This window comes from Aptenodytes patagonicus, chromosome 7 (genome assembly GCF_965638725.1).
Source record: "Aptenodytes patagonicus chromosome 7, bAptPat1.pri.cur, whole genome shotgun sequence".
NCBI lineage: Eukaryota > Metazoa > Chordata > Aves > Sphenisciformes > Spheniscidae > Aptenodytes > Aptenodytes patagonicus.
The window spans coordinates 44380294-44396124 of record NC_134955.1 but is presented as its reverse complement, the minus strand read 5'-3'; the positions used below and the strand labels follow the sequence as shown (position 1 = coordinate 44396124).

The window sequence follows — 15831 nt, the reverse complement described above, 5'->3', positions numbered from 1 at the left end:
TAGACAGTAAAGAGAGAAATAGCCATGCCTCTGGCAAGCTTCAATTATTAATGACTTTTTTGTTCTTTGTGTTCAAATTGAAGAAAAAAATATTATTGTTATTGTTATTATTATAGACTGACTATGAGTTCTAACTTCTCACTGTCGCATCTTAGGTTGGTTTGTTTGGTGGGTTTTTTTAAATTAAAATATGTTTTTTCTTGTCTGCCTGTGGTGCTGGGTCCTTTCTGTTCTTTATTTCCTGAAGTAGAGCCAGGGTAATACTTAGGTGGTTAAGTGATTTATAAAAGTGGTTTAATAGCAAAAATAACTAATTTTAAAATAAGATTGTTGCTATTGTTCTAGTATAGAACAACATGTATATATATATTTTTCTAAGTTGACTGGCTTCTGTATTTTTTAAACAGAAACTTGGTTTTGTAAAACACAGCTTGTAGTTATCCTTACAATGTTTGTTTATAATCTGTTTGAATTACAGTATTAAAAAGTGTTGACAAGGGGGAAGATGGGTCACAGTGAAAATTAATTAACAATAAATAATTTGCAAATGCTGTGGACTTCAGCAGAACACACAGGCGGGATCTCGTCTATGCTTCCAGCAGCACCCTGAATCTACATATAGCTGTTCCTGCCAGGCAAGGTTCAGTGCTGGTCCAGGCTTCCTGTGATTTAGCTTGAGAAAATGGTGTCAGCTGGACTTTTTAACAACTCCAGCTTGCCCCAGGCCTATTTCTCTCCTCCTTCACCCACAATCTCACTCGTCAGTAATGTGGAATTTGAGGTCTGGATATGTAGAGTGTATCAAAAGGCTGGGATTATATTTGTAGCTCGGCTACGGATGGGCTGTTTAATCAAGCTACTTTATTTCTGTGTGACTTTCTTTCCTATTCTTCCTCAGTGTGTGGTTTTTCTTCTTTTTAAGCTCAGTTTCCCCATGATTGGAGGCTTGTGAGCCTGCCTTCATGTCTCTCCTCCCTTCCCTAACACCTTTTGGCCCATTTCAATTGAATTTGAGAGAGACATGTTTCAAAGGTGTTAATTTCATGTATGTTTAATGAAGATAGGCTAAGTAAAGGAGATAGAGTGAGAGACAGTGCTCCTACTCAGCAGGTAAAGACTGCATGGGAAGAAACATTAGACATCAAGGAACCAGCACCAGAGAGAGATGCTATGAAAGTCATCCCAAACTTGAGAAAAGCATCAACTGAAGTTTGCATCTTGGGAGAAACCAGCAAGTGAAACCAGGAGACATGAGTAGGAAAACAGGCTTAATTCTTAGTTCTGCAACTACTCATGCTGCTTAGACTGAACACATCAGCAAAAGTAATGTGTTTTGTGAGTTGCTGTCCAGCTCACACACAGTATAGGGGACCTCAGAATCATTTGAGAGCCGTGTGTGTGCTAGCAATTGTAATTGTTCTGAGTGCATGTACTGTTCATGACCTCCAGAGAAACTTGAGTTTTGAGCTTCTCTACAGGTCTTTCATGTGCTTTCTTTGTCTATTTCATTCAATGGGAGAAAAACAAGCAAACTTGCAGTAGTTGGCTTAGAACTGCTGCTGTTTTTTATATTGTAAATGTGCCTAGAGGTGCATGATAGGTTCATCTTATAAATGGAAATTAAATTAAATTAAAACAAAACTTCTTCCTGCCAGTCCAGAGACTACAAAATCAAGATTCTGCTGTTTCAGAGTCTAAGCCAATTTTAAACTTATTTTCCATCAGTCTTACAGACTAGTAAATAAAACTTTTTAGTGTCTTGGATACCTCTGAAGCATTTGTTTCTGAAGACATGAACAAGAGCAAGAAAAGACATGAATTCAGGGAGAACAGGTGAAAAGCTTCTGAATTTGTAAAGGAACTTAACGCTGAAATGCATATATAAAATAGGTATTTAATTTTCAAATAGTAAATTAAAGATTTAATGCTGATAATGTGATCCGGGTTTTTTTCTTAGAATTAAAGGTTAGAGTAAAAGGTATTTACACTACCCTTACAAGAACAAACTTGCAAGTAAAATATCAGGATTAAATGAAACTGTGAAGACTCTCAGTTCACAAAGTGAGAAAGCTCATTGTATGTGCCTCCACAGCTTATCACCTGTTTAGCTCCTCCTTCCTTAGCCTGATAAAAGACTGAAGGCATTGTAGATGAGAATATTATACACAAGATATGTAAATAAAAAGTAGTAATGTTATTAATGATTGGAATACTAATTCGTCTTGGGCTTTGTGTGTATTAACATGATTCTAGGTTATGTGTGACATCGTCCTAACCACATAAAAGATTTATAGCTCCCAGTATTTATAGCTAGTTTTTTTTATTGTGGTATTAACATGTATTGGGAACTTGGAGGTTTATAGATGTAAATTATTAGTACAATGGTTTTTGGAGTTACAATTAAGTACACATGTTGCTTTAAAAAAAAAAACAAACACACCATAGTTGTTGAAACAAAGTTTTGTGAAAAATTCAACTAGAAGGTACATATGCTGTAGACAGCAGTGCTGCTTACATTTAACAGGCAAAAGTAGCTGCATTAAGCCATTACTTCAGATGTTTCTGCTCCTTCTGTTCTTTTTATAATGAACACTTTCATTTTTGAAGAAGCAAAAAGTTGGGGCTAGCTGTTGTATCATAAGAAAATATAATAGCCTTTTTTCTCCCTCCTTTAGGTAAGTGAGTATTAGAAATTACAGTAATTTTGGCACGAGTTCAAGGGTTAATGCAACAGATAAATAAAAGGAATTTTCTGTAAATTGAGCCCTGCATTATTTCACTTGTCTTGCCTTTCCAAACCTAACTCATTTAATTTTAAAAAGTAAATACTTAAATTCTTCCTGACAGTGTGCTTTGCTTTTACTATCGTTTATTACTTCAATTATACTTGGTATCACTTAGAACAATCTGCCATTTGGAAATTTCAGTATAGCCTGCAGCTTAGTATTAAGTCTGGCTGCTATTGTAACATGTACAGCATATGACACTAATGTATCAAAATTAGATTTGATCATCCCTCCTGGTTATATTTATTTCACGTTTCTTTTGTATTCAGTTAACATAAATGTATTAGGAGAGCTGACACATGATGATGGCTATAGAGTAAGAATATTTTAAAGTATTTTGAGTTAAATTTGAAATTTCAGGTAACCTAACAGTCGGTCATTTTTATATATTTGTTTTAATGGAGTAGAGTTTCAAAGCCAGCCTAAAAAAATCTGTTTGTCTCTGACATCTCCTCAGGGCTGTCTTCCCGACAGCTCAGGTTCAAAATGGCTAAAACAGAGTTCTTAATCTCTTTCTCATTGCCACCTTTCTGGATCACCACAGATAACACGACCATTGTGCCTGTCACTTGTGCCCATAGCCTGAAATCATCTGTCATTTGGTCCACTTTCTGGATTCTTATATTCAGCCTGTGCTTAAGGCTCTGTTCTTTTTTCTACGTAACATTTCTTGCAGCATAGCCTTTCCATACACACTTTATTTACCCACTATATCCTAAACTGTTGTTTTGATTGCTGAAGCTTCCTTTCTCTGGTCTTGACACTTTCATTCTTGAAGAATGCTGCTATAAAAGACATTTTTCTAATCTTTAATGCCTTTTTACGGTTTCTTTGCATTTGTCCATCTCCATTTTGTGTCTTCCCTTATGCTTAGGTAATAAACTCTCTAGAGCAGTTTGATCTGCATTTATGCAGTATTTAGCATTTTGGAATATTGGTATGTAACCTATAGTTCCAGGTTTTTCAGCTATAGTGTATTACCGGTTACTTGAAGTATAACATTATTTTAGAGAATTTTATTATTTATATTATTCCTGTGCCTTACGTCTCTCATAAGGATTTGCACTTTGTTTTGCTTACCGTGATTTATGCACATACAAAGTTGTAAATTTAGGAAGACAAGGTCAGGAAATGAGTGTGAAGATGTCGTGGCTTACACAACTGGTGGTGAGTTTTGAGTAACCATTGACACAGATTTCAGTCTTGGCACCTGTACATTCTGTGTGCACCAAATCTGATTCTGTTAGATAACATTGTGACCACACCTTCTTGGGAAACCGTGTTGCTGTCTGTCCTTCAGGTTTCAATGAGCAGAGGTGGTTGTAGCTCAGTATCTTTGTACCACTTGTGTCCAGGACACTGAATTCTGGGATGCTTCCAGTTCAATACAAAGACATAAAGAATCCAGATCAAAGTTGGAAGAGGTCAGGCTCTGGCTCTCCTGTGGTGTAATAATTACAGCGAATGATGGATTCTCCAAATGTTTGCTGTGCTTGCAGGAGAGCTTTGTCATGGAGCACTGCTCAATTTCAAGATCCTTCAGTAGGGAACCAAAAAATGAAGAAGAAAACCTGAAATTCTTCTTTCTAAAAAGTTTATGCAAAACTTAGCAGACCTTGGAAAACTTCTAGACAATTTCAGGTGTTGGATCTCTTCCCTGAATCAAGTGTTGTTGATGAGTCAAGTTACCACCGTTCAAGCTTTCTCATAAGCTTTGCTTGCTGACCATTGTGGGGACATCTGAAAGAAGCAATAAGGGGCACTATATTAGTGTCAGAGCTGCTTCTGATCTACTGTTGAAAAAGGAACAGAATGACTTACCCAGAACTTAATTATTCTCCAAACATAAAGATAAAACCAGCAACACCCTATCTTGTTTACTTGTCTATTATTTTTGTCAGTCTTCTACCTCCTATAACGGAAACAAGGCATTGATCATAGTTTTGATCTTGAGTACTTTAAATCGTGTTATAAACTACCGTTCACTGTTTATACCATCATCCACCTACTTGCACCATCTGATTTTGACTCTCAGTCCATTTTATTTCACACAGATGCCATTCTACACTTTACTCAAACTGGATCTTTGTCAAATCATTCTTGGTAGTATTCATGAGGTGAAACACACCTGACAGGACTTGGAACTCATTGGAATAATCTGATTCATTTTCCTCTGAAGCAGTTAGTGCTTTTAGCCTGGAATGTATACTCACACCTCTATGGGGGTACAAAGCAAACTTTGAAATCGGAGAGAAAAGTCACTAATGGCTTCAGTACGCTTGGCATCCAAAAATATGTGCCCCTTGTCAGTAGTCCTCCTCCTGAAATAATCACACAATACACTTTTATCACACCAAAATCTGTGTCAGTCTGATGTGAAAGCATGCATCAGTAGCCATGCTCCGTCTGGGTAGCTTTCACAGAAGTGCAAGAACTGATGTCCTGTCTGATTAGCTGCAGGTATCAGTAACAGGTACACAGGGGCAACCGTTGATAAATGAAATTCAGAGGCAGTGTTGCCCTCAAGAAGCTGCACTATGGAAACTCCATATGTTTTGGATTTTAAAGCCATTTATTTGGCATGTACACCATCCCTTGTTTCTAACAGTGTATGAGTTTGTTGTCTTTGAGTCGAAAGATGGTAAGTAAAGGAGAGCTAATTCTTCTAGTAAATAGTTCGATATTGCTGAATTAGGAATGGTGCGATTCCTAATGTGATGGGTGTATCAGCCCTAGTTCTGTTTTTGGCAGTGAGTTCAGTGAGTTCAGATCAGTCAATGCACCAGATGGCCATCCCTCAATCCAGGATCGTGCAGTTTTTTCACATTCCACAAGATTTCATATCTAAACTGATTTGCCTCTTGCTTTCTCTTTGGTTAGGCAGCCTCATCCTTCCTGAGCTTTTCACTTGCTTGGAAGTGCGGGCCCATCAGTTCCTCATACCCTTCTCTCATTGTGATATTTCAACAGATAGTTTGACTGTCACTTCACATAGGAAGGTAGGAGAGGTTCAGGCCCTCAGAACAATTCCACATTTAGTTGTCTTTTATGACGTTTGTCACTGCTAAGTGTCATCCAAGGTTTCTGCAGCTGGTGTTTGCATGTTGCACATCAGTCATTCAGGTTGCTGCCTGGTTTTGTTCTAGTCAAATAAAACTCAGCATAGTGAATGTTGTTATAACCAATTCTTTTGTTGGGCTGGGTTTACGGTTGGCACAAGAGCATCCCTAACTAAGTGTTGTTCAGAATAATTCAGCCATCTACAAAAGAGGCAAGAACAGCTTGCTTCAAAGGAACTGCAGTCATTGTAGATTAGATGTATGTATGATCTGGTCCAGGCAAGACAAATGACTTGTTGAGCATCAGGCAAGATGTAAGGTATTGATGCCATCTGTCCTTTGCCCAGTCCAACACTGAAGAAAATCCTTTTCTTGTAGAAATACAACCGTGTTTTTCAGTCTGATACAATTTAAAGCCAGCAGAGAAGAGCAGAGGCAGCTTCTTTTTTTCCTCTTTTTTTTTCCTTCTTTCTTTAAAAGTCTGCTGCTGACAACCGGTATAAGCCTTTAGATAAGACGAAGGTAGCGTTCCAGGAGGTTTTGTAGTATAAACAAGTGAATACTTGCAATGAAATTTCTCTGATGACTGTGTATATGTTTTGCTTTTATTTAAAGTGCAGTTATATTCTGAAAATGAATACAGAAAATTGTTGCCTTTTATATACGATAACTTCTTGTAAGTGCTCAGATTAGTATCTGCATGTTACCTGTTAACAGCAGTTCACAGTGCTGTCCTTTGAATAACATCAAGGCAATTGTTTGACAAATTCTTCCTACCTAAAGTCGTGCAAACAAACTGAAAACTGTGGGTGAAGACAATTGTCGGCTCTAACTGGTGATGCACGAGGAGGAAAAAATGAGATTACAGCTTGAATTTTCAGAAATGGCCCTTACTGGAAAGAAACTCACGTTTAATAATCTTGAATGTATTTGATCAGTATACGTAAAGCCTCTCTCCATGATGTTAACATTTGTTTATCAGATGATAGTGTTTAGCAGAAGGAGCATTTTGGAGCTTCAGTGCAGATAATTCCAAAGTGTTCAAGATATTCTTTAATTTGGTTATATGATTACAACTGAGGATACAACATGGATTTTGAGGAACCCATTCGGCCGTTGTGAGCCAAATCAAGAGCCATTTGGGTTTTTGGGGGGTGGGGTGAGTTATTTTTACAAAGGTATATGGGTTTTATGGGAAATGAGCATTTAGTTTAGTTAATCTAGGAGCTATGGAAAATGCAGTAGCTGTTCTCCTTTAAAAGCTTTTTGTTTGTAGGAGCCAGTTTGGAATTTGGCTAGAATTATGAGGTTAAAGACTGCTCAGATACGTAGCTTTTAAACAGATGTTCATTCATATTCTTTAAAAATTCATATAGAATTTAGTAATTCGCTGCCTGTCAATGATGGCAATCTTGAAACCATTTTAGTAAATCAGATTGAATCACTTTGTATTATCTCAAGAATGCAAAATTTTAGCTTTCAGTAGAAAACAGATATTGACACATCTGTTAATTTAAATAGACATTGGCACCAGCGTATAAAAATGTATAGCACAAACCAATACTGTGAACTAATACTGTCATTGAAATTGTAAGAGAGCTATAGTGTAATCTGGTTATTTTATTCATTTTTCTTTATTTCTTTTTAGTGGGTTCGTCCTTTTGAAATATGAGCATTTAGTATAGCTGTATGGCTATAGAATATATTTAAACTGACGGGTTTTTATCCCTGCTTTTCCAGCTAAGACATTTAGGAAATGATGAAGTACACATTGTGTGGTCAGAGCATACTCGAGATTATAGAAGAGGAATAATTCCAACAGAATTTGGTGATGTTCTTATAGTTATCTATCCCATGAAAAACCATATGTTCAGTATCCAGATCATGAAAAAGCCTGAGGTAAGGGTTTTTTTTCTTTTGTGTTCCCTTCATGTGTTTAATATGAACTGAGTTGTGGTTTGAATCTGAGTTTTCGGTGTAAGAGATTGATGTGTCTATAACATTGACAATTGCAGCGGTGGTAGGAGGAAGAGGAAGAACTCAGTGTTACAATGCATAGTAAAATCAGTAACTTGAAATTGCAAAGGCCTGATCCTGTCAAGCATATCTGCTAACATCATAAACTAGAAACGAAGCTAGAATATTCTGCCTAATCATTTAAGTATTAAGACAAACTTGGCAAACTTTTTTATCAAATTTGATACGTGACTGGGAGTTGAATAATACCCTGCTCCAGCTTTCTCCATCCATGTCTGTCTTCTTCTCAAAGCTAGTTTTCACTTTTTCCTTGACTCCACACAAGAATTGGAGATTAATTCGGCAAAGCAAGACCATTCAGCTCCTAGGCATATGAACACACACTCTTTCTAATGACTGTTCCTCAAATGTCTGTGCTGGCCCTGTTCTTAAAACAGTGGTTTAGGGCAGCAAACACTGACTGAGTAAAAGTAGTCATGAGTGTTTGTACTGCTTAATTTCTGTGTGTGATGTCACTTGCCATGAATTTCTATACTTCAAATATTAAAATTCTTTCTAGAAGTACTAATATTAATAAATGAGGTATGACAGGAATAGGATTCCCTCTATATGATGACTGTCTCTATCTGATGATAGGCATGAAATAATACCCAGTAGATGGTCTTGTTATTACTGGGTTACTTATGTTTTTAATTAATAAGTATATTCTTTCTCTTGCTACTTTAAGTACGAAGAGTTGCATTATTGGGGGGTGTGCAGTTTAAGAAGGAAAAAGAAAACTGCTGAGAGCAGGGATTGTTGTTACTCCAGCAAGAGGTCCTTGTATGTGGAAAAAAAAGAAGTGCCTTCCATCAGATTTCAGTATTCTCAAAACTACATTAAATGACTGATGGCAAAAATGGTACAGGGATCTAAAATTCTTTTGCAGCATTGGTTTCATCTTAGCAGGAAGAATATTTAGTGTTCACTCTGCTGCCTTTGCTGACCTGATGCACAGATTTGCTCTTCTTCACATGCTTTATGCTAGCAGCTTCAGAACTTTATTCAGACGTATAGGAAATGAAGATACTTAAGAGAGTTTTAATTTTTTTTTTTTAATTGCAAAATGGTGATTGATTAGAGAAAAATGTAATGCCAAAACATAAGATTCCTCTGTTCTGTAAACCTTTTGGGTGCTACCTATACTAAACATCAAGGTTTTCTACTGATCTCACAAATAAGGCTTTACAGTTAGGGTTCAAAGAGGCCAAACTTTCACCACAGATTTCTCCTATAAAGGGCTTACAATCTATTTGTATAGATACCATAGATAGGAAGAAGAACAGATAGGAGAAGAAAAGAAAATGGAAGGTGAGGGTTGGTCCACCAGTAATTGTATGATAGTTGCACATTGAGTTGGTCCTTATGGACATGTTATATCTAAAACTATGATAAATATTATTTTAAAATTTGAGTAATTATTCCTTTTGCTTACTACCACCTACAAGATTGTCATCTAGCCTTTCAACCTCATAAACATCATATGCATGACTGTTCCTAGGATTTTGGCAGCAAATGTTGGAAATAAGCTTTGATGAGACATAGTATTCAAATGGTTGCTTAATTTTCTTCAAATACTGTGTTATCTGTTACCAAGGATATCAAGCAGTTATATGGCTGTATATTTCCACAAGAGAAAAGGTCTGTCATGGAGCACAATAACTGGTCTGATTATCTAGCAATGAGGAGAAAAAAAAAGATATATTTGAGTGCTCTATTGTTAATGTTGATTGCTAATTGTTATAGCTAAGATCTTGCTTTATGTTGAAGTTCTTAATTTTTTTTTCAGGTTCCATTTTTTGGTCCACTCTTTGATGGTGCTATTGTGAATGGAAAAATTCTTCCTATTATGGTTCGTGCAACAGCTATAAATGCAAGCCGTGCATTGAAATCGTTAATCCCATTATACCAAAACTTGTATCCTTTCACTCAAATGGTTTCCAAGGCATATACATTCCCTTGCAGTTCTACAGATATGATCTTCATGTTTTCTGTCATCTTATATCTTTGTCAGATGAACATAGGGAATATATTTTCAATTTTTTATGGTGATCGTGCCTTTAAGGTCTATCTATATAATTGCCGTAGAAGACAATTCAGACGAAGACCAGCTTTTTATAATTAAGTGAAGAATTAATTCAGTGCTGAAAAATCGACTGTTTCTAATATTTTATAACATGTACTTATCACTTCTTGTTAAACAAAATCATTTCAATGACCATTTTGTGAGTAGACTTTCTAAAATAGCAATGTCATGGTGTTAATAATCTTTCTTTCCTTAAAGTTTTTTAGTATTTATCCAATATTAATGTGACACAGTTTTGTTTTCTAGTTCCAAGAGGGATATGAATGCTGTTTTCCTTCAAGATGAGAGATTTGTTACATTTTTGTCATACAGATTTTGTTATTCGGCTCAGAATACAAAGTTGTTGCCAAAATGATGTTAGTGTCTTTGTAAAGATGTCAGAAAAGGTTATCTTCCCCCCCCCCCCCCCCCCCCCCCCCCCATTGGAACTGAAATTTTCGTTTTTTGAAAGGGCTGCTCTTGGAAGAATAGATTTACCAACCAGAAATTAAAAAACATAAGGTAAGTCAGTCACTTATACCTCTCCCCTTCTTAAGATTGAGTTCTGTTATATACCTGTTAGTTAAATCAACAAGAACATACTATTTTTTAATTTCACAAATTGAAAGGTTAAGTTTAAATGTTGATCCAAAAGAAATTCTGTGCTTAATTTCCACCCAAGCTGTAGATATTTGTATTTCTCATGTGATAGATTGTTGCTAAAATACTCTGTTTTTTCTAAGGCTGACTATTAGTACTCAGAGTTTTGGATTAGATATGATGAAGTGGATTTACAGATGAATGATGGATGGTGTTTGATGTGATCACATTAAATGACGTTTGTGCCATTTCTGTAGATGACAGATGTTGATTCATTGTATTTTTATGTTTGGAAAGGTCCGATCTTTTTGTCATTACTCAAGTGGCTTAATCAAAGAATTTAAAATGTATTATCATCATTATACCATGAAAAGTGATGGCTTATAGCATTATATTGATGTATAGTGATGAGCAACTGGAAAACAATTTACTTTGAAATAGCAAACTCAGTACCAGAAAACTCCACAAACTTGTATGTTTCAACTTCTTTACAGAATATGGAAGTTGTAATAAGTTCCTTGGACATAGCTTGCCAGCTCAATGTTGGCCAGTTATGAAGAGCTGTGTATATTGCACATTCACGTTTAATTCAGTTCTCCAAATTGTACTTTTTGTATGCATCAAAGCACTGCCTGTCATTTATGACATAATGTGGCCTCCATTACAATGTTGATATTTGTCTCCTAATATGGTTAGCATGATAACTGCAAAGTATTACGTATATTTAATATTAGGTAGTATTGGTTGGTGGGTTTTGTATCATCACTTGGTAAGCTTATGAAGCACCAGTTGATTGGGTACTGATGTTAAAGGGCAGCTTTGTGAAGTAGTTGGTGGAATTCTTTTTCCATCTGGCTTGGAGTATCTTATATTCAGTGCTTTGTATAATACTTTAAAAATTAAAATGGGGGTGTGGGCAGTTCTTTAAAAGCTCTTTGCTTGGCGTGAAATTAGAAAAAACGCCACAAACTTCCCTGGCTTGAATTAGGCTATCGTGGAGTCAGTTGCGTCAGTGGAGAACAGCAAAAAAATGTTAAACTTCAAAGTTTGGCCTAGCTCTCAATGGTTTAAAAAACTCTTGACTAAAAACATCATGGACATGCTCTTGGTGTTCAACCCATGGCCAGATTTGAGGTCAAGAAGGAATTTCCCTCATACAAGAATGGCAAAGACTGGTGGGTGTTTCCTGTAACATGGACATGGTCTGTTAACTAGGAATATTTGAAAATTGAATCTAATTATGTTCCTGCAATAGCGGGGAGTTGAAGACATCAAGGATTGTCTTTAGTGTCTCCTGCTTTTTTCCTCTGGCATATTTTAGCTATGGCTGTAGGAGTTCACTACTGGCTTTTAAGTTTGTTGTGGACTGAAGAGTGTGAGGGCAGGAGTATTTTATGGTCTGTGGTTAAATAGCTTTCCTGGAGACCCCACCAGACTTAATGTCTCTTGCAGAAGACAGGACTCATTGATCGAGGTGGTCTTCCCTTGTGTCGGAGTGTTGCTGGAGCAAAGGAAAAGAGGGCTCAGAGTGGTGAAAACAATACGTTCGAAGAGGGAGGGGAAAAAAGGAACAGGAAAGCTCTTTTGCAGAAGGTACACCAAAAGCAGAGACCCAGCTGGAAAAGTGAAGCTGATAATCAAGGCTTCCCACATGTCCAGGACCATAACAGTGTCAGTGAAAGAGAATTCTGAAGTGATCTGCTCAAAATTAATTTTTGTTTACTTACTTATGAGTATCTAATATACTGGAGCAGCGTTAGTTTATTAGGAACTTTGATGATGGTTAGTAGAAATTCAGTTTAATGTGGATGTTGAGGGAACAAGAATACTTGAGGCTTTTGTCAAACAGAACATGTTTCAAGCCCTACACTTCTGTGTTAGCTCACTTAACGTCAAAGCCAGCATCAGCGTACAGATGTCTCTGTGCCTGCAGGTGTGTGGTTCATTTCACTGTGCTGTGTAATACCTGGTGGGCACCTTTTGGCTCACTGTGGAGTTGATGATGTTACGTAGGTCTGTGCTTATCTATATTTGAGAAATATTTACAATGTCACCTTGCAGATCTTTGTGGTGAGGATGGATCATGGTAAACTCTTAATTAAAAAGTAAGGCTGTATTGGTTTGCTTGCGTATGGGATGTGAAGAAAGTGGCACTGAGTTTGGCCCTCCTACTTCCAAGGAGGCCTTATCCGTCCTCCGAGTTAGTGCATTCTCTAAGTGCAGACCTGACTGAAAAAATCAGCTGTCATTTGTAATCAGCAGGGATATTCAGTCCTCTTCATGTAACCTGATTGCAACTTTTTCTTTATTGCGCTAGTCTGTTAATCACGATGTGGCAATGGGTAGTACGTGTGAATAGTATAATAATGGTTGCATGGATACAGGAAATTCTGCTCATCTCCCTTTTATAGTCTGCCCTGACTTTGAGCATGTATTGTACGGTCTGAAGTAGCTTTCTGAGATTGACATATTCTGTCAATCACCTTCCTCTTTCTGACATTATTTTGATCCTTCTGATAGCAAACTTAGATAGCAAAACATTTTGAAGATTTGACTTTTTAATGATTTTTAAAGGTTTTATCTGCTCTGTGTTTTTATTCTTTGCTCAGAATACTGTAACAATATGCTTCCATATTGTAGTATTTTAAGATTAAAAATCTACTCAATTTATCAGCAAATACCAGTCGGGCATGGCAGGTATCCTGCTTTAACTTGATGCTTGACATTTTCATTGCTGCAGCTGCGTGAAGAGAATATTACCATTTTGTGTGGAGTTTCTGCATTGATTTGTGGAATTTGCTTTAGTTTCCCCTTCGAGGATTCTGCAGTCCCTCACTATCTTTTGGTGGCCTGGCTTTCTTGTAACAGTACCCCCTCACCAACAGGCGGCACAGATGCACACAGTAGCAGGTGACACACACAAAAGACTTGTATTGTCTTGCTAATGAAGCGGCAGTACCCCCTTCTCTACCTCATAGCTAATGTGTTTCTTCTTCTCATTGCATTTGTCGTTGTCATAAAAAGTACATGTTTATCTCCTGAATACACTCCAGCTGCACATATGCTAGGAAAACTTCTGAGACTCATAACTGCAGGTGTAATAATGGGACTGAATGTTGAGAACAATCATTTTCACTATGATGTAGAATAAGGAGGCCAATATTTAGGGGATTGTTAAATACTCTTTATTTACTAAATTGCATTGAAGCTTCTGATAGGAATAGGTTTATTCATGGCTTGCCTCTCAGAGCAAGCACTTTATCGCATTCTGAATTCAGAATCTACCATGTGTAGGAAATGGATCAATATGAAATATTTGGAACAATAGAAAGAGTGGCTTCATATAAAATTTTACTTGAACTTCCTGAATAAACAACAGATGTTAGCCAGATGCCAAGAGGTACACCAAGATAATGTTCTTTACTGAGCATAGTAAGCACCTCTAGTGATCCAACTTGTTAAAATTATTTGTCATACAACAAAACAACTAGAAACCTTGTGGGAGTGGAATTCAAAATGTGAAACAACTTGTGTTACTTCTTCCACATTATACACAAATTTTGGAGTGTTAACAACTATTCCAAACTATCTACACTTATAGTGCAGTTAGTGCAAATAGTGCAATTCAGACATCATAATGCTTTGTCTCTTATGCAGTATTCCCCTCCCAAAGGATGCTACCTAATATGTAGCTAGACACACAGCAAGAAATCGTATTTAGCATCTTTTAAATCTGAAATTCGTTGAAATTTTAGAACACCTGGAATATAGGTGTTCTATATATATATATAATCATCATAGCATAATTTTCACCTCTTTATAATAATCTACAAAGTTTTGACCTAATGCCAAGAATTCTTCAACCAATTAGATTTCTTTTTTTTGGTGTTGAATGAAACATTAAATAGCAAAAATATAATACTGTTCTAATTATTCCATCTACAAAATATTATAGAATAAATCTTAATCTAAATGATTTGATAAATTAATCTTTTTTATCAAAACTGGAAATTATACATCCCCCTATCTTTTTTGACATTGTATTCCTAAACAGTTGGTACTTGATGTATTGTAGCTAACCTTTTTAGACAGTTGTCTTCCAGAGAAAGGGAAGATACTAACTCCATATGGTATCTGACAAGACAGTAACTTCTTTATGAATAAAGTAATGTGTTTGAGTGGTTTGTTAAAAGTTTCCTCTGTATTAAAAACTCATCGCTTAGAAGAAGCTTTCTTGCTTGATGTGATACTCAGCGGCCCCAGGAAAGGGTTTTATTGGAACTGGTAGTGTCACTGTTTGTTGTGCCTGCTTGACCATCATCTGCCCCAAGATAGAACTGCAGACATTGGAAAGCTTATCTTTAAAAAGAAAGCGTTCGTTATTAATGACATATAGTGAGCAAAAAGTATTCTTCAGATTCTCTGGCCGCATTTGTCTCATTTAATTAAGAATATTTGTTTGATTTACATTTTCAAACTGGAATTTGTGAAGATTTTGGAGTTTTCTCACTAATTCAAAAACTTAGAAGTTAAAGCTAGAAAGCACTGATTTTGGCAATGCCAGTTTCCCTTCCTCTAAATCCAATAAGTTTTCTATCTACAGATGCATGAGCATCTTTAAGAAAAAAATGAATACAGCGATACTGCATCAATGATAACTGTGTATCAAATGGAAAAGGCATAAGGGGTGCTCTCTCTTCTTAAATATGTATCATTAATTCATTTTTCACAGTGCCACTAATTAATTTTGGTATAGTGAAAGGAATAATGCATGGTATCATAGTTGCTCTTCTAATATGTTCTGGTTTAGAATTTTTTTGAACTGCCATATGCCAAGATTCTCGGCAAACTTTGCTATGTTTCTGGCAATACAATTTTGATGCAGGACATTTAATAAGGTTTTGGCATACCTGTTACTGATTTTTCTGTCATCACAGGTGAGAAGAAACAGACATTAAAAATAATGCTTGATACACTTTTTAGATACTACTCTATATGCTTTACAACAAAGAATTGAAAATTTCAGGATTTCAGTGAATATTTAATCCATCCCTGCATCATACCATTGTAGCCTTATCTGGTATGAGTTCAAGTAAGAGCCATGGATCAGTTCATCATATGACCCCTGCTGTTTTTTCCAGAAGAAAATAGACTTACTTCTAAAATCTGTTTTACTGTTTAGCAATGGAAATTGTTTTCCAAGTTCAAGCAAGAATCATAAGGTACAGAATATGATGTTCAGTCTTTCCTGTACTTTGACTTGCTCTGTTTTGCTGTTTTCCCAAATCCTACTACTGTGGACAAC

General features: G+C 36.3%; 1 protein-coding gene across 9 annotated transcripts in view; it reads left to right on the top strand.

Annotated features, from left to right (window-relative positions):
* Nucleotides 1–15831, top strand: part of RALGAPA1 (Ral GTPase activating protein catalytic subunit alpha 1) — a 138915-nt gene that overhangs the window by 97017 nt on the left and 26067 nt on the right. For all 9 annotated transcript variants that reach the window (XM_076345047.1, XM_076345046.1, XM_076345045.1 and 6 more), the window contains 2 exons: nucleotides 7586–7744; nucleotides 9651–9778. In XM_076345047.1, the coding sequence (XP_076201162.1) occupies nucleotides 7586–7744; nucleotides 9651–9778 (287 nt within the window). The remainder of the gene's footprint in view (nucleotides 1–7585; nucleotides 7745–9650; nucleotides 9779–15831) is intronic.